Source organism: Dioscorea cayenensis, chromosome 10 (assembly GCF_009730915.1).
Source record: "Dioscorea cayenensis subsp. rotundata cultivar TDr96_F1 chromosome 10, TDr96_F1_v2_PseudoChromosome.rev07_lg8_w22 25.fasta, whole genome shotgun sequence".
Lineage (NCBI taxonomy): Eukaryota > Viridiplantae > Streptophyta > Magnoliopsida > Dioscoreales > Dioscoreaceae > Dioscorea > Dioscorea cayenensis.
The window spans coordinates 22634956-22652950 of record NC_052480.1 but is presented as its reverse complement, the minus strand read 5'-3'; the positions used below and the strand labels follow the sequence as shown (position 1 = coordinate 22652950).

General features: G+C 36.7%; 3 protein-coding genes and 1 pseudogene across 3 annotated transcripts; 3 read left to right on the top strand and 1 right to left on the bottom strand.

The window, feature by feature from the left end:
- Positions 1 to 3574: 3574 nt before the first annotated feature.
- Positions 3575 to 4684, top strand: LOC120270389 (uncharacterized mitochondrial protein AtMg00810-like). The gene has a single exon (XM_039277383.1). The coding sequence runs from the start codon at positions 3575 to 3577 to the stop codon at positions 4682 to 4684; it is 1110 nt and encodes a 369-aa protein (XP_039133317.1).
- A 118-nt stretch (positions 4685 to 4802) lies between these two features.
- Positions 4803 to 11537, top strand: LOC120270388 (annotated as a pseudogene).
- A 309-nt stretch (positions 11538 to 11846) lies between these two features.
- Positions 11847 to 12999, bottom strand: LOC120270387 (cysteine-rich and transmembrane domain-containing protein WIH1-like). Its single transcript, XM_039277382.1, has 3 exons — positions 12924 to 12999; positions 12577 to 12766; positions 11847 to 11901 (listed from the first exon to the last, which is right to left on the bottom strand). Exons 1-3 carry the CDS (start codon positions 12997 to 12999, stop codon positions 11847 to 11849), a joined length of 321 nt encoding a protein of 106 aa, XP_039133316.1.
- A 2318-nt stretch (positions 13000 to 15317) lies between these two features.
- LOC120270386 (GEM-like protein 5) lies at positions 15318 to 16985 on the top strand. The gene is made up of 3 exons (XM_039277381.1): positions 15318 to 15570; positions 16340 to 16614; positions 16755 to 16985. Exons 1-3 carry the CDS (start codon positions 15318 to 15320, stop codon positions 16983 to 16985), a joined length of 759 nt encoding a protein of 252 aa, XP_039133315.1.
- Positions 16986 to 17995: the final 1010 nt, after the last annotated feature.

Genomic DNA, 17995 nt, shown 5'->3' with positions numbered 1-17995 from the left:
TTTCCAAAAATACTAGCCATTAAACAATTATTTCAAAAATAATGATAATAATTTATTTATTTAAAAATAATAGCCACTACTAACTCACTCGGTCTCCTTGGGTTTCTGCTAGACCCTGAACTCCCTCCCAAGCCTAATCAACACCTAACGGGATAACATAATAAAAATAAATAAACAATTATGACAACTAAAAAAACATAATTGAACCCAATGAAAAAAATACATGAAAGCAATAACCCGACTCTCAATTGGGCCCACTCACTCCAATCGGTTCAAACCCCGACATCGCATAATCAAATTGGTCTCCAATCGCACTTAAGCCAACTCAATTTGGGCTAGACCATTCGAACCAACCTGAACCAACCTCAATTCCACTCGAACCAAGCTCAAATTCACTGAACCAGGTTTAATTAAACCCACTAGCCTTGAACCAACTTAATTTTTATACAAATTCTGTTGAACCAGCTTGGTTCAACCGAACCCAATTCTCTTCCAATTGGTTCAGCCCAAACCTTTAGCCCAACATCTAAACCAAACCCAAATCAACTTCAACCAATTTAATTCAACCAAACCATTCAAGTCCAACCACACTCAACTTGATTTGATCAAACCCAGACCAGATCAATTCAATTAAACCCAACCACTTTAATTCTCATCCAAACCCAATTCCAATTCCAATCCAACCATCATCATTAACACCTTAATCATTATAATAATCAACTTAATTAACTAAACCAAACCCTAACATCGGTGCTACAGTAATTGCTACAGTAAAACCGAAAATCTCATCCTCCATTTCAAGCAATTTCAACTCAAATACAAGATTTTTCCAAATAACTTCAAGCATTCATCATCCATCAACAACAAACCATGATTATTTCTACTCAAATCTATCATTTTTTTCATCAAATCCACAATATATATATATACATCCAAACATACACAAACATTAAACAAAAACTACACCAAAGAAACCCTTACCAAGCAAGTAACCACTCCGGCGAACTCCCTCCGGCGATCTCCAAATCTTTCTCTTTAAAAACCTCTAATTTCTCCCATTTCTTCATTTTTTTTTTTTTAACTCTCGGGTTACTGTAGTAAAATGGTGGAGAAGAAGATGAACAACACAAGTTCTAGATTTTTCTCTCAATTAACTCTTCAGCCGAAATTCACTTTTAGTCCCTGAAAACATAATTTCTTACAAAACCGTCCCTGAAAAACTCCCAAATGGTCCTTGAATTATGAAATAGTATTCTCAAAAGGTCCTTTCAAATTACCCAACGGTCCCCAGGTTATAACACAACATTTTAAAAAGATCCCTTCCATCTTACCTTTCAGTCCTCGGTTTCCATAAACATTTCATGTCCATCCTTTTCATTTATTCTTTAACCCAAAATCTTTTAAAAACTTTTACACTTAGGTCCTTATTCTTTCCACTTGGGGTTTCTCAACAAGATTACTCTGTAGAAAAATCTTACTGCAACTATAGTAATACCCTGAATATATTTTCCAACAGGTATCCAAAGGTTCAGGGTATTACAGGAACAGTGTCACTCGCTGTATCTGGAGGAAGGACCAAGCTATTGCATGGTGTACAGTATGTTCCGGGGTTGGCACACAATCTCCTGAGTGTTGGCTAGCTCGCAGACACCGGGTACTCACTGACATTTGCAAGAAGTGAGTGCGTGATTCGTAGTGATAAAACTAGTGACATAATGGCGAGGATAATTAGGATAAGAAACAACATGTATCCACTCAACGTCTCATATGTAGGGCATGCAAATGTTGCAATGAATGTGAAGGAAACAACAAGGTTATGGCATCTCAGGCTTGGCCACTTGAATTTTGATGCATTAAGGAGTATGAAGAGTAGTGAGTTGGTGTTGGGGCTTGGCAACATTGGTAAGATGAATCATTGTGAAACCTGTTCCATGGAGAAGCAAGTGAGGAAATCCTTTCAAGCAAAGACCGGGGGAAGTGCTCATGCTCCTCTACAACTGATTCACACTGACATTTGTGGGCCTATGCAGACGAGTTCTTTGGGTGGCAATAAGTATTACTTGTTGTTTGTTGATGATCACACTCGAATGTGTTGGATCTATTGTTTGAAGCAAAAGTTTGAGGCACTACAAACTTTCATAACATTCAAACATATGGTGGAAACTCAATCAGGTTTGAAGATCAAGGTGTTGCGCATGGATAGAGGAGGAGAATTCATCGGCAATGACTTCAATTCCTTTTGTAAGGATTGCGGAGTCATCAAGAAGCTCATTGCTCCATATTCACCACAACAGAATGGCGTCTCGGAGAGGAAGAACATAACCATTATGAACATGGCCAGAGCTTTGATGAAGGATAGAAGGTTGCCAAATTGTTTTTGGGGAGAAGCAGTGAATACAGCTGTGCATCTCATCAATTTATCAGCTACTAGTGCTCTGAGAAACTTGACACCATATGAAGCTTGGCATAATTGCAAACCCAAGGTGAGTCATCTCAGGGTCTTTGGATGCATAGCTTATGCTTTAATTCCTCAAATAAACTGCAAAAGTTAGACACAAAATCTGAAAGATGTGTGTTCATTGGATATTGCCTGAATTCTAAGGCATATCGGCTGTACAATCCCATTACATCTAAGGTTACTATTAGTAGAGATGTAATATTTAATGAAGGTGCAGGTTGGGATTGGAATTCTAGGTCAAAGACTGGGCATTCTCCACTGATTCTCTATGAAAACTCAGCTGCAGACGCATGTTGTTCAAGTGAAGACGTTTGCCCGAGTCCCAGTTCATCTCCAACAATTCAAATTGGTGAAGATGATGCAGTTAATACAGAAGGAGACGCAGGAGATGACATTGATCATGGTGTTGATCAAGTTGGAGAATCACCAGTGAGAAAGGTGAAATTGTTGAAGGACATCTATGAGAGCTGCACATTTGCTCTAAATGTCTGCAACCCAACCACATACGAAGAAACAGTGAAGACTGAGGTGTGGAGAGAAGCAATGAGAGAGGAGATGGATGCAATAGAACGAAATGGCACATGGGAATTGATTGATCTCCCTCATGACAAGAAATTTGTGCAGCTAAAATGGGTGTATAAGACCAAGTATCTCTCACATGGAAGAGTTCAAAGACACAAGGCCCTCTTGGTCGCAAAGAGCTACACTCAACAAGCAGGGGTTGATTTCCATGAAATCTATGCACCAGTAGCTAGGATGGAGACCATGCGTCTTCTCTTTGCTGTGGCAGCTCAACAAGAGTGGTCGGTCTATCAGTTTAATATCAAGTCGGCATTTTTGGATGGGGAAATACTTGAAGAGGTATACGTTGAATAGCCAACTGGTTATGAGAAGGAAGGAGAAGAGAATAAGGTGCTCAAGTTGAGAAAAGCCCTGTACGGTCTGAGGCAAGCTCCTAGAGCTTGGTACTCGAAAATTGACAGGTATTTTCAGAGCAAAGGGTTCATTAGGAGTGCAAATGAACATACTCTATATAAAAGGAGTGATGGAGATGGTAACCTGCTTTTGGTGAGCATCTACGTGGATGATATTATTTATTTGAGTTCATCTCAAGCAATGGTGGAGAGTTTTAAGCAAGAAATGAAGGACTGTTTTGAGATGACAAATTTGGGGCTGTTAAATTACTTCCTAGGATTGGAAGTGAAACAAAATCAAAGAGAAATCTTCATTACTCAAAGGAGATATGCAGAGGAGACATTGAAGCTGTTTCAGATGCAACATTGTAACCCAGTTTGCACACCTATGAAATGCAGTGAGAAACTCCAAAGCAATGACAATTCAGGAGATGCTGATTCAAAGGTTTACATAAGCTTGATTGGAAGACTGTTGTATCTAACACACACACGCCCAGACATTGCCTGCACTGTGAATTTACTCTCAAGGTTTGTTAGCAAACCTACCAAAACGCATCTCGGGGCTGCAAAGTATCTACTGAGGTATATAGCAGGGACAACTAACTTTGGAATAAACTATACTGAAGTAAAAAAGTGGAAGCTGAGGGGTTACAGTGACAGTGATTGGGGAGGCTCGATAGACGATAGACGCAGCACTTTAGGGATGGTTTTTGATCTTAGTTCATGGGCCATCTCATGGAGTTCCAAGAAGCAAGAGGTGACAGCTCTAAGCACAACCGAAGCTGAATATGTTGCTGCCACTGCTGCAACATGTCAAGGAATCTGGTTGAGAAGAATGCTGGAGGATTGTGGAATGAAGGGTGATAAAGCCATTGAAGTGTGGTGTGATAACAGGTCTGCTATAGAAATTGCAAAGAACCCGACACACCATGGGAGGACAAAGCATATCGACATTCGTTTTCATTTTATTTGTGGCCTAGTTGCTGATGGTTTAATTGTGTTAAAATATTGCAAATCCGAAGACCAGAAGGCTGATATTCTCACAAAATCTCTGCTAGTGAAGAAGCATAATTATATGAGAACGCATCTGGGAGTTGAAGAGGTTTCAAGCAAGGAAGGGTGTTGCAAGGTGCTTGAAACTGGCTTTGAAGAGGTTGACTGGTCAGCAATACAAGGGACGCAATGTGGAGAAGAAAAAGGCAGGTTGACTTGTCAACTAACCAATAGCATGGATGCTTCTCCACTCAGCATTCAAGGAGCCACTCACATTAAAGGGGCTGAGAGATCTCTCGCCGTCACTGCAGCCCAATGAATACGCAGCTTTATGATTATCTTTATAGTACTAGGTTTATTAACGTTGTTTTGTCTTGGAACTAGAATGTCATGATGAGAAACTTTTTGAAAACTTTTAATAGATTTGGTTTCGCCCAATGAAGGGCAAGTGATTCTCTCAAGAAAAATAACTTTTCTCCTCCTTCAAGCTTAGTCTTCTGCTGGTCATTGAAACTGTATCATTTTGGGTACTGAACTTTGACAGGTCGATCCTAAACAGTGTTATCTATATTTGCAACCTAGTATTAGTTATCGTGACTATCAAATGGTCTAGAAATCTAGCCCTGTGTATATAGTTATGCTTTTCTTCTTATTTGGAACACGAGAAACCTCGATACCCTTAATTGTCTAAAGATTTCAACCAAGCACTGGTTTTTGTAACTATGAAATGGTTAAAACTAACCTGGTTCTCTTTTAATTTTTTTTGGCTCTTTTTGTTTGGTGCTTGAGAAAGATCTATAACTATGTTGTTCATGGAATCTTGCTTCAATTTTGTCTATTTTATTATTTTATATGTTTTCCATACAGCAATCAGTTGATAAAATTTAGTTTGACTTGTGGCAATTGTTATGAAATTTTTTTAAATTGCTTCAACAGTATGGGTTAGTTATTTTCCTGAATCTAGTACTTCTCTAGTTACCCTGAACATTGCCTGCTTGGTAGGGGAAGTGAATGCCAGGGCTTTGGAGAGTCTGATTTCCAGATCTCCAAATCTCAGGAGTTTAAGGCTTAACCATTCAGTGTCCTTGGAGGCTCTTGCCAAAATTCTTGCTTATGACAAGCTTTATGGCTTGTTCCATAACTGCCAGTCTTTGAGGAGCATGTCAGGGTTTTGGAATGTGGCTCCTGACTGCCTTCCTGCATTGTATCCCATCTGCTCAAACTTCACCGTTCTTAACTTGATCTATGTTCTAATTAGTTATGTCTCTGCCCTTATCAAGCTGATTCAGCAATGCTCAAAACGCTCTGTGTTTTTAAGTATTTTGAAGGAACTCAAGGTGTTCCCAGGTGATCATTTTGGTGGTGTTGCCAATGTGACAGAGGAAGGCCTGGTTTCTATATATTGTTGAGGTTTGGACTTGAGAACTCAAAGAAAGAACACACCTGCAAGAAGAAACGCTCTGTGTTTTTAAGTATTTGATGAAATGCCCTTCGATTTCATCAACTGGGTTCTCCTGGTCAACACTAATGTATAAGCACAAGACTTAAAGAAACATTGACCCAACCAGTCACACCTCTCCACTATCTATTAATTTATATCAAAAGATAAAGAGACAGGGAGACACAAAACAACGCAACCATTGGCCAAACATACTGGCCTACACCCATTGGTCATAACATTACCTTAACCTGATCCAGCATTGGTCAGGTGCTAACTACTAGAGATCTCATAGATAAAATACTATTTCTTTTCTTCAAAAACCACACCCACATTGACTTCCATGCCTGAGAGGCAAAGTTAATCAGCTACCATACTCCACCATTCCAGTTGCATCACAGTACCATTCTTGTAAGGATCCCGCACCCATTCTTTTCGCCTACCACCTGCGAACCCCATGTGGCGGAGACCCCCTCCATTCTTGTGGTAGCTGCTACCCTAGAACACCAACGTCACCAGATTGTGACTCACCTTCAATCAAATCCTCAACACCCTCCCTTGATTGAAGAGTTCTCACCCCAATCAAGGATCGCATGACCACATGCTTCTCCGGTGGAAGCGGCTTGGTAAACAAGTCTGGCAGCTGCTCCTTTGTGGAGCAATGATGAAGAGAGACAACATTATCTGCAACCAAACCCCTAATAAAATGATAACGCACGTCAATGTGCTTTGTTCTGCCGTGATGCGCAGGGTTCTTGGCCACGGTTATTGCAGATTGATTATCACACCACAAACATGTAGTACAGCTGATTTCATAGCCACATTCTTCCAGAATTCTTCGAAACCACACCATTTGGCATGCTGCTGATGTTGCTGCGATGTACTCTGCCTTCGTGGTGGATAGAGCTACTATCTCTTACTTCCTAGAACTCCATGAAACTGCACTTTGGCCCAAACGCAACAACATCACTGATGTGCTCTTCCGATCGGACAGTGATTCTCCCCAATCACTATCTGAGTATGCCTCTAACAATCCATCATCACCCTTTGAGAACCACAGTCCATACTCCTTAGTCCCTGTTAGGTATCTTATCACTCGTTTTGCAGCTGTGAGGTGCTCAGAGCTTGGACCATTCATGAACCTGGACAGATAACTAACAGCAAAACAGATATCAGGCCGAGAGTGTGTAAGGTACAACAGCTTACTAATGAGACTCATGTACACCTTTGCATCTACAAATTCATTTTCTGATGAAATCTGTGATCGTGCATTCACCCCCATTGGAGTAATGGCTGCTTTGCAATTTTCCATCTTGAGTTTCTGTAACACATTCTCAATGTAAATCTTTTGTTTAATGAAAATTTCACCTGAGATCTGCTTGACTTCGAGACCAAGAAAGTAACTCAATTCTCCTAAATCTGACATTTCAAAGGTCTTCATCATTTCAGTTTTGAATTGATCAATCAGAGTAGCAGATGAGCTTGTATATATTATATCGTCTACATACAATTTTAGCAACAAGCTATCTCCATTCTCTTGCTTCTTTCTGTATAATATATGCTCACATTCACTTCTAATGAAACCCTGCTCTTGAAAATACTGATTAATCCTACTATACCATGCGCGGGGAGCTTGTTTCAAATCGTATAGAGCTTTCTTCAATCTATATACTTCACCTTCCCTTCCTTCGATTGCATAGCCTTCAGGTTGCACCACAAACACTTCCTCTTGAATGTCCCCATTCAAGAACGCAAACTTCACATCAAAATGGAATACTGGTCACCCAGCATGTGCAGCCAGGGCCAGTACAAGTCTCACTATTTCCAATCATGCTACAGGTGAGAAAACCTCCTCATAGTCTACTCCAAACTGCTGTGAATACTTCTTGGCCACCAGTCTGGCTTTCAGCTTCACAACCTCTCCTTGAGCATTGATTTTTGACTTATAGATCCATTTGAGGCCTACCGCATGCTTTCCTGAGGGTAATTGACATAGTTCCCATGTTTTATTTTTCTCTATAGCATCAATCTCAGCATCCATTGCCTCTTGCCATTCTTTATACTTAACTGCTTCCTGGAACACAATTGGATCACCTGCACACAAGGCAAACGTGCAAGTGTTGTAAATATCAGTTAGTAATCGGGTCTTCCTTGGAGGTGTGTCTTCCGTCTGTACAACTTGAGATGTCTGTCCTTGCACAAGATTATCTCCACTCCTTGCTACACCACACCCGATATTGAGAGTTTATTCACCCTCCTTGCTTGCACCCCAGATCCACCGTGACCCTTCATGAAACACCACGTCCCTACTCACTATAGTCTTGAGAGTGGTTGGATTATATAATTTATATGCTTTGGCCTCAGAGCTATACCCAACGAACACGCACCTTTCCGACTTGTCATCAAGCTTCTGGTGTCTTTGTGAAGGAACTAAGGCAAAAGCAACACACCCAAATACCCTAAAATAACTCACATTGGGTTTAACTCCATGCCAGGCTTCATACGGCGTTTTGTTGTGCAGAGCAAACGTTGGTGATCTATTGATGATGTACACTGATGTGGCAACTGCTTTGCCCCAGAACTTGATCGGCAGTCCTCCACTTTTAAGCAGACCTCTGGCCATTTCAACAATGGTCCTGTTCTTGCGCTCCACCACCCCGTTTTGTTGGGGTGAGTAAGTTGTTGTATACTCCCTCCTGATTCCTAGTTTGTCACAATACTCCTGGAATTCATTTGAAGAGAATTCCCCCCCTCTGTCACTCCTCAGTGCTTTTAATTTCATACCAGTCTGCCTTTCTACAAGTGCATGAAACATTTGGAATTTTGTGAACGCCTGAGACTTGTTTTAGATGAAAAACACCCAACACCATCTGCTGTAGTCATCCACAAACAAGTAAAAGTACTTGTTCCCTCCAATAGATTCTTCTCTCATTGGACCACATAAATCCATGTGTACGAGCTGAAGACATGAATTGGCTCTGCGTGCTGCACCACTGGGGAAAGGATTTCTCGCTTGCTTTGCAAATACACAGTCTTCACACTCCACCTTGTGCTTCAATTCAGGTATTCCTTTCACCATGCCCTTTTGAGCTAGTGACATCAGGCTTCTATAGTTCAAATGCCCGTACCGCAAATGCCATAGTTCATCCAAAACTTGACCTCTCACAGTCATAGCCACACCTTCCATCCTGGCAATATCTAAAGGAAACATATTATTCCTTGATCTAGGAATAGAAATTAACTAACTTTTCCCTTGATTGTTGCTAATGATGCATTTGTCTTTGTCGAACACCACTGAGTACCCCTTCGATAGTAGTTGTCCCACGCTTAGAAGATTATGTGCGAGACCCGGCACATACTGAACCCCATGCAGCTTCTTCTGTGCTCCTGACTAAGTGACAACTGACACTGTTCCCACACCTTGAACCTTCATCTCTTTATCATCTCCAAGTCTCACAGAGACTTCCTGTGATTCGTCAAGGTTGCTGAACAGCATCCGATCTCCTGTCATATGATTCGAACACCCCGAATCAACGAGCCACACTGACCTTGAATGATCCTCAGTTGAGCAACTTGCCATAAAGAGATTCTCAGCCTTGTCTTCTTCTGCTACAAGACCAACTCCCTTCTCAGGTTGTTTTTCCCTCATCCGGCACTCAGCTTTCATGAGGCCGAATTTTTTACAGTGAAAGCACTGTATATGATTCTTATTTTTGAATCCTCTTCCTCGGCCACCCCGAGATCTTCCTCTGCCGCGAGCGAAAGTTCTCCCGCGACCTCTTCCATCTCCCCAAGAGTATCCCGGACTCCCCCCTTTACTGTGAGATGAGTTGGAGGCTTCAGTCTTCACAAAGAGAGCCTTTTCACTTGTCTTCCCAGCTGCCCGGTTCACTCTCACCTCATGAGCCTGTAGAGTGCCGCAAAGATTATCAAGGGAGAGCGTTGCGATCTCCTTTGACTCTTCTATCGCCACTGCAACCCAATCAAACTTTGGGGCCAAGCTTCACAGAACCTTAGACACAACCTCTGGTTCTTTGAGTTTGTAACCGAGAGCCTTGATTTGGTTCGTGATGGTAACCACTCGTGAGAAGTACTCTTGAACACCTTCATCATCTCTCATCTGGAGAGTCTCAAAGTCTTGCCTAAGGGCTTGTATCCTAACCGCCTTCACCTTTGTGGTCCCCTAGCACTGCTTCCTCAGTGTTTCCCACGCTTCATGAGCTGTTTTTGCTTCTGAGATCCGATCTAAATTCGGACCATCCACAGCTTGCTGGATGATACTTAGACCCCTTCCATCCCGCTTCTTGTTCTCCCTCTCCACAACCCCGTCTTTGGAATCAGCAACACCCTTCTCCACAAGATCCCAAAGCTCTAGAGATTTGAAAACTGTCTTCATTCGGAGACTCCACCTGCCATATTCTGGTCCCGTGAACACCGGAACCGATGGCTGAGAAAGGGTCACCGGAGACCCTGGTGCTGCCGGAGTGCTGCTCGTCGCCATCTACTAGCTCTGATACCAGTTTGTTGAGGTTTGGACTTGAGAACTCGAAGAGAGAACACACCTGCAAGAAGAAACGCTATGTGTTTTTAAGTGTTTGATGAAATGCCCTTCGATTTCATCAACTGGGTTCTCCTGGTCAACACTAATGTATAAGCACAAGACTTAAAGAAACATTGACCCAACCAGTCACACCTCTCCACTATCTATTAATTTATATCAAAAGATAAAGAGACAGGGAGACACAAAACAACGCAACCATTGGCCAAACATACTAGCCTACACCCATTGGTCATAACATTACCTTAACCTGATCCAGCATTGGTCAGGTGCTAACTACTAGAGATCTCATAGATAAAATACTATTTCTTTTCTTCAAAAACCACACCCACATTGACTTCCATGCCTGAGAGGCAAAGTTGATCAGCTACCATACTCCACCATTCCAGTTGCAGCACAGCACCATTCTTGTAAGGATCCCGCACCCATTCTTTTCGCCTACCACCTGCGAACCCCATGTGGCGGAGACCCCCTCCATTCTTGTGGTAGCTGCTAGCCTAGAACACCAACGTCATCAGATTGTGACTCACCTTCAATCAAATCCTCAATATATATATCTTCAGGATGCAAGAAACTGAACTCTCTGGTGTACTTCTGCTTCCAGATGACCAATGCCGCGCTAATTACCATTGCGAAGAACTGCTCCCATTTGACTTGGTTCAGATTATGCATTCTCAATCGAAAGAAACCCGATCATGTAACCAATGAACCTTTGGATGAAGGCTATGGAGCAATCATCCGGTCGAACACGAATCTCAGGCGGTTAACAGTTTCAGGTCTTCTTACAGATCAAGTATTCATGTACATTGGCAAGTAATGCGGAACGCCTTGATGTGCTGTCAATTGCTTCCGCCGGTGATGAAACTGACAAAGCCATGATCCATGTAATAAACGGGTGCAAAAGTCTGAGGAAGCTGGAGATAAGGGACAGTCCATTTGGTGATGCCGTACTCTTGCAAGATGTCGGGAAGTACGAAAAAATGCAATCCCTTTGGATGTCATGCTGCAATGTTACACTGGGAGGCTGCAAGACAGTTGCAGAAAAAATGAGGATGTTGAATGTGGAGATCATGAACATCTCGACGATACTGGTTGATACATTGTAATACATTGTACGTCTATCGGACAATGGTCGGAGCCCGACGTGATGCACCGTGTTTTATCTCGACATTATAGATTGCTCAGGCTCTTTATTTAGATTCAGTGAGTGTTCAGGGAGTGTTGGAATTCCATTTTCTCTAGATATATGATGTTGAACTGTGTTATTATTAGTATTATTATTAACCCAAGTATTTGAGGATTATGTTAATTTTTGGATTGATTATATTATATGATCTTGTGGTAGTAATTTTTTTTTTTTATTGATGTTAATTAATTAAGAAGTGCTTAAAGAACAAAGCTTTAAAAGAAGAAACATGAAGCAAAAGGACATTATTTAAAAGAGTTAATGAACAAAGCTGGATGTTTTTTTGTATGTTTTTAAGTTCAGAAGCAAGAGCTGCACTCTTCAAGGACACAGCAGCAACACAGGGCAGCCATACTGCATTTCACAAAATATAAACATTATTAATATCTAAATAAATAAATAACAATTTGGAAATGATGTAAAGTTTAAGAAAATTGATTGTTGTTATTATAAATTTTATAAAACCATATTTGTGTATAAAGACAGGTATTTTTAATTAGAATTTGAAGTTTAATTTGAATCACATAGAGACATACAATCATCAAGAAATATTTTGTGACATTGTATTAACTAAACATTTAAATATGACTTTTATTAGGATAAATAAAAAAAAAATCTTGTTTATATATATATATATATATATATATACCTATCTATATGATGATGATATAGTGTTCATACAAGTTACATTATAAATAGAGATACTCTTCCAAACCTATATATTCTCCATGTTCTCTATTCTTATTGGAATATGCTTAAGTAGAAATAAATAAATTTATCTGATCTTCTATTTATTTATTTATTTATGTTATAGTATAATATCAAAGTTTATGATTAGAAGTATGTTATCTCCATCAATAACATAATGAATGATATTTTCTTATTTTATTTAAATTTTGAATATGGAAAACAACTTACTTTTTTTCAAATAAAGAAAACAGACAAAAATATGATGAACTAATAAAAAAAAAAAATCAAAACATAATAATAAAAAAGGAGGGATTAAAAGAAAGATATAGAGATTCATACCATCCTTTGAAGAATGAGATGCAAGAAGCAGCCCCATCTTGATGTCTATGATAATACACTTGATCAGCTGAAGAAGCTTGTGGTGGTGCAGGATGAGGATATTCAGAGTGATCATCACTGAAGTAACCTTGATATCCATAACTTGATGGTGGATATTGTGGTGCAGGTGATGGGTATGGTTGTCCATATCCTGAAAATCATCAAAACAACCAAAATCATATCATATATAGATGTATGTTATCAAACATAATCATTTCAAGAAGATGATAAACAAAAAGAAGAAAGAAAGAGGAGTATAAGAATCCATGTTTATATATAAATATAAATATATATATATATATGTTTGCCTTGAGGAGGGGGAGGAGGGGGAGGATAAGAAGAATAGTCTTGTGGAGAGTGATGATGGTGTTCATAGATGCTCATTGTGTTCTTTCTTTCTTTCTTTCTTTCTTCTTCTTCTTCTTCTTCTTCTTCTTCTTCTTCTTCTTTTGGTTTAGGGTTTAATGGAGATGGTGGAGGAGATGATCATGATGATATGTTTGTTATTAAAGATGAGGGAAAGGACAAAATCTGTTGTACATTGTTGAAACTCATGGAAGACATGCTATACACTTGTGGTACTGTTCATATATATACCTCAATAATATAAAGGAACCCTAAGAAATTAATTCCATGAGCAAAAGCTTTTTTTGACCATGAAATATTTCTTTGGTCTAAATTTTTTTTTATTAATATATCATTAATATATGAAATGAAATTCAAAGCTCTTTAATTTTATTTCCGTACTTTTTAATAATATTGTTTTTTTTTCAATTTAATTTTCCTTTCTTGCATATATTTCTATAGAATCTTTAGTATCTATATGCAAACTCTTTATACTTGTTACAAGACATTATCATTAAAAAAATTAATATGTACATATATAAGCATAAATCTAATGATATATGAGAGCCGAGATTGATTGCCATATTTTAATTTATTTAATATATTCGTATTTTTAAAACAAAATCAGCAATATATACCTAGAACTAATTTGTCAAAAATCAAATTAATATTTCACTTATTCATTTTAAACAAATGTAAATTTTTATATAAATAATAACCATTTATCATAACTCACTGATGAAATTTTTTACCTTAAGATTTAATGACTTCATAAAAGTCTATATATATATATGCATCAATGCTATATATATATAAATTCACCTCTTTTTAATTTGATCATGATCATGAGGTGGCAAAGACTTTGGCATTTAATTATATATATATATATATATAATATATTATAAATCATGGATAAGGACTCTCTCTATATCCATTTCCATTTACAATTAAGGGGGTGTTTGTTTGAGTGGATTTGAAAGTCAAATGATTTGAAAATCCTTGGATTTGAGAAATCCTTTGTTTGTTTCAAAGGATTTGAATTTACTTTGTATTTCCGAATTCAAAAGTCATGGGATTATGGAATTCGGCCAAAATGACCGAATTCCAAAATCCCATCCAAATGAATCCCTCACATGCAAGTATATATTAATTATATTAATTACTTATAATATTTAAAATTTGAATTCATATTTATTATATTAATTACTCATAATATTAATTACACTATAATTATATTTTATAAAATATTAAATATAATATAATTATAGTGTAATTAATATTAGTAATATAATATAGTAAATATACTCATAATATTAATTACACTATAATTATATTTTATAAAATATTAAATATAATATAATTATAGTGTAATTAATATTAGTAATATAATATACTCATAATATTAATTACACTATAATTATATTTTATAAAATATTAAATATAATATAATTACAGTGTAATTAATATTAGTAATATAATATATAATTGATATATTATATTATATTAATTAATTTAATAAATTATTAATAAATTATATTTATTATAATAAATTAAGTATATATTAATTATATTAATTACTCATGATATTAATTACATTGATTATATTTTATAAAATATTAAATATAAAAATAATTAATATATGATATTTTATTATAATAAATTAAATATATATTAATTATGTTAATTACTCATGATATTAATTACACTATAATTATATTTTATAAAAATATTAAATAAAATGTAATATAGTGTAATTAATATTAGTAATATAGTATATAATTGATTTATTATATTATATTACTTATTTTTAATAATAATTAATATATTATATTTTATTATAATAAATTAAGTTTATATTAATTAAATTAATTACTAATAATGTTTTAAATTTAAATTCATATTTACTTAAAATTAAATGTATATTTTATAATGTATATATTAATTATTATATCAAATCAGTCACATGTTTTCTAAATCCAAATTTACAAATCCCTTCAACCAAACACAATATTCTGTAATCTAGTATTACAAATACATCTAACCAAACACTGGATTTGACTCTCCTGAATTATCAAATCCAAGGATTTGTAAATACAAATCCACTGCATTTTCAACTACATTCAACCAAACGCCCCCTAAGTTCTTATGTAACATAATGGATAAAGATGAAGCTTTCCATATCCATCACCACCCACCGCACTACGTACTCAAGACACGTATTTTTCATGCATGTGCCACGTGTCTTACATGCACGCATTCATCCATGCCAAATATGCATTTATACCCTTCTCTTCATTTATATATAAATATAAAAATTAAGAGCCCTAACCCTAAGTTTTAAGGTAGTTATGGCACTGATGGAGGAGGAGAAGTGGGGGACAAGCATGATGGGTGCTCCGGCGAGGCCAACGGCACATCCGGCGAACCAGACGGCGGTTATGTGGTGTCCTCGCCGGTGTGATGAAGAGTACTATGCTTATCATCTCATTGATGAAGATCAAATGGAAAAGAACAAGACCAACGTCCATACTAGTGTTGATAATGCCTTGGAAGCTTTCAACAATTGGTCTCTCAGGGCTCATGATTTTGCCAACCATCTTTGGCATAATTGTATGTTTTTTCTTTAATATTTTTCTCTTCTTAATCATCATTTATATATCTTCATATATTAATGTATAATATTTTCTATATGTAAGACTTTTTATCATATTCGTTAATTCTTGATATCTTTTTCTTAGTATATCTTGATTTCCTTATAAAATATTTACAAGATTCTATTATAACTTCTCTAAATTAAGAACTTGCATGCTTTCCTTTTTTGTTAATTTACTTAATCTATCTATTTATACATACATGATACATATATATATATATATAATTACCCACTGGTCTCTGCTATATGTTATTATATATATAGTTGGATCTTTAACATAGCTAAGTATTTTTTTTTTTTCTTTTGTCATTTAATCTAGTTATATTATTTCATCAAATTGCTATTTTATATAATTGTTTTTTGAATAGTTAGATCCTAACATTACAAGATGTTATATCCTTGTTTTAGCCTCCACATATTCGCTCATGAAACATGATAATATATATATATATATCATTTTCCTTGGTTTATATAAAGTTTTATATAAATATATAAAGCTATCTCAATATAAAGATATCCCTATATAAACTAGTGCAAGGGAACAAATATGTTATGAACGTATCTATATATGTTTTTTTCTATAATAGAGAGAAATTAAGAGATGACTAGATGAGCAAGTATATATAACATAGATTAGATCTTATATATATGTTCTTTTCTTCCTATATTTTCCTCTTATCACTATATATATATATATATATATTGTGTTAATTTGTTGTGTTTCAGTGAAAACATCACCAAGAAAGGAGGAGGGTGCATGGCATAAGTTAAAGCTAAAAGTAAAGGCCATAAAAAAAGGAGGCTTTGAATCACTTTACAAACAAACATTCCCTACAAAGCCTAATGAGAAGCTCAAAGACACATTTGCTTGTTATCTATCAACCACCACCGGCGCCGTCGCCGGAACCCTTTTCATCTCCGACCTCCACGTCTCCTTTTGCAGTGAGCGTCCTCTCTCCTTCAATGCTCCTTCCGGCCAACTTCTTTGGTCTTATTACAAGGTACACATAATTATAATATCATTTACTTACTACCAAAAATTAATTCTAAAGAACTAAATATATATTGAGACTATTTATGAAAGTAATTTCAAGTGCGTTTAATAACTAATTAAAGTTATTTAATTTTTTTGTGTTTTGAGATTATGATACCTTTGGGAAGGATTGCAAGTGCTAATCCAGTGACATTAGATGGGACTCTTACTAGTACTAGCATTAGTAGTACAACAAGAGAGATGTATATAGAGATTGATACAGTGGATGGGCATGAGTTCTGGTTCATGGGGTTCATAAACTATGACAAGGCTTATCAACTACTTCAACAAGCTCTTGCTTATAATGTTTCAACAAGGTTGGCTTCACAAGAGATGTAATATATTTTTATATTTAGTTTTATATGTAACATATTTGTGCTTTTAATATGTATATTTGTGATGTATATATATAATGAAGAGTTGGTGTACGTGTTTGTGTGCATGAAGTTATGAGTGAGAACTTCAAGACTATGGCTTAATTTATAATTGTACATGTGTTTTATCTTGTTTCTTCTATGATCATGGCAATAATAATATGGAAGTTTTGTGAATTTATGATATAAGTTGGGTAAAATTTTAAATGTCAATACTAGCTAGTGAACTCCCAAAATGATGAGTCAAATTGTTTAAAATTTAACCCAAAAAATTTTCATCTTGAAAACTATAATAATTCATCAAATGACGCTCCACCCCTATATATATATATGCATTTTTCACATGAATTTGTTCATTTAATTGAAATATATAATATATATATTAAAAAAAATTAAAACGAGATATAAATTAAAAAAAAGGGGGAAAATGAAATTGTGTTCCAACAATATATATATACGTGCATTTTTCACATGCAAATATATACATTTTAAAAAAGTAGAATTAAATATAAATAATTAAAAAAAAAGTAAAAAAGTGGTAGTCCGGTAATGACGAGCTCACTGGGCCATAATGGGCCAGCTGTGCACCGGTTCGTTAACCGGCCACGGTCGGGAGCGGGAGGTACTCGCTGCTCTGTGAAGCCAGCCTTGCGCGTTACCCTCCACTCTAGAGACTAAGTGGGCTGGGCCTTCGCCCAATCCACGTGGCCCAACTCCCAACTTGGCTCGGGCGGACCAGAATAGAAGCACTGACCGAGCCCGACCCAGTAGCCTACCGAACCGTCCAAACCACTTAAAGCCCCCACTTGGGTTACAAGCTCACGTGACTAAGCTCGGCGAGAGGTTGCTTGCATGTTCTTTATTTAAATGCTTTGTTTTTCTCCACTCTTTCCGATGTGGGACTAAATATAAACATCAAATCACTCATTTCACTCACCGGTCCCTGAAAATTGGAGAAATTAAGAAAACAACTAT

Coding starts and splice junctions, on each gene's coding strand:
- LOC120270389 (XM_039277383.1), top strand. CDS start 3,575: ATGGTGGAGAGTTTTAAGCAAGAAATGAAGGACTGTTTTGAGATGACA.
- LOC120270387 (XM_039277382.1), bottom strand. CDS start 12,999: ATGAGCATCTATGAACACCATCATCACTCTCCACAAGACTATTCTTCT. Junction 12,767..12,923: donor CCCTCCTCCCCCTCCTCAAG/GCAAACATATAT, acceptor GATGATTTTCAG/GATATGGACAACCATACCCA. Junction 11,902..12,576: donor ATCTCATTCTTCAAAGGATG/GTATGAATCTCT, acceptor TGTGAAATGCAG/TATGGCTGCCCTGTGTTGCT.
- LOC120270386 (XM_039277381.1), top strand. CDS start 15,318: ATGGAGGAGGAGAAGTGGGGGACAAGCATGATGGGTGCTCCGGCGAGG. Junction 15,571..16,339: donor CAACCATCTTTGGCATAATT/GTATGTTTTTTC, acceptor GTTGTGTTTCAG/TGAAAACATCACCAAGAAAG. Junction 16,615..16,754: donor TTCTTTGGTCTTATTACAAG/GTACACATAATT, acceptor TTGTGTTTTGAG/ATTATGATACCTTTGGGAAG.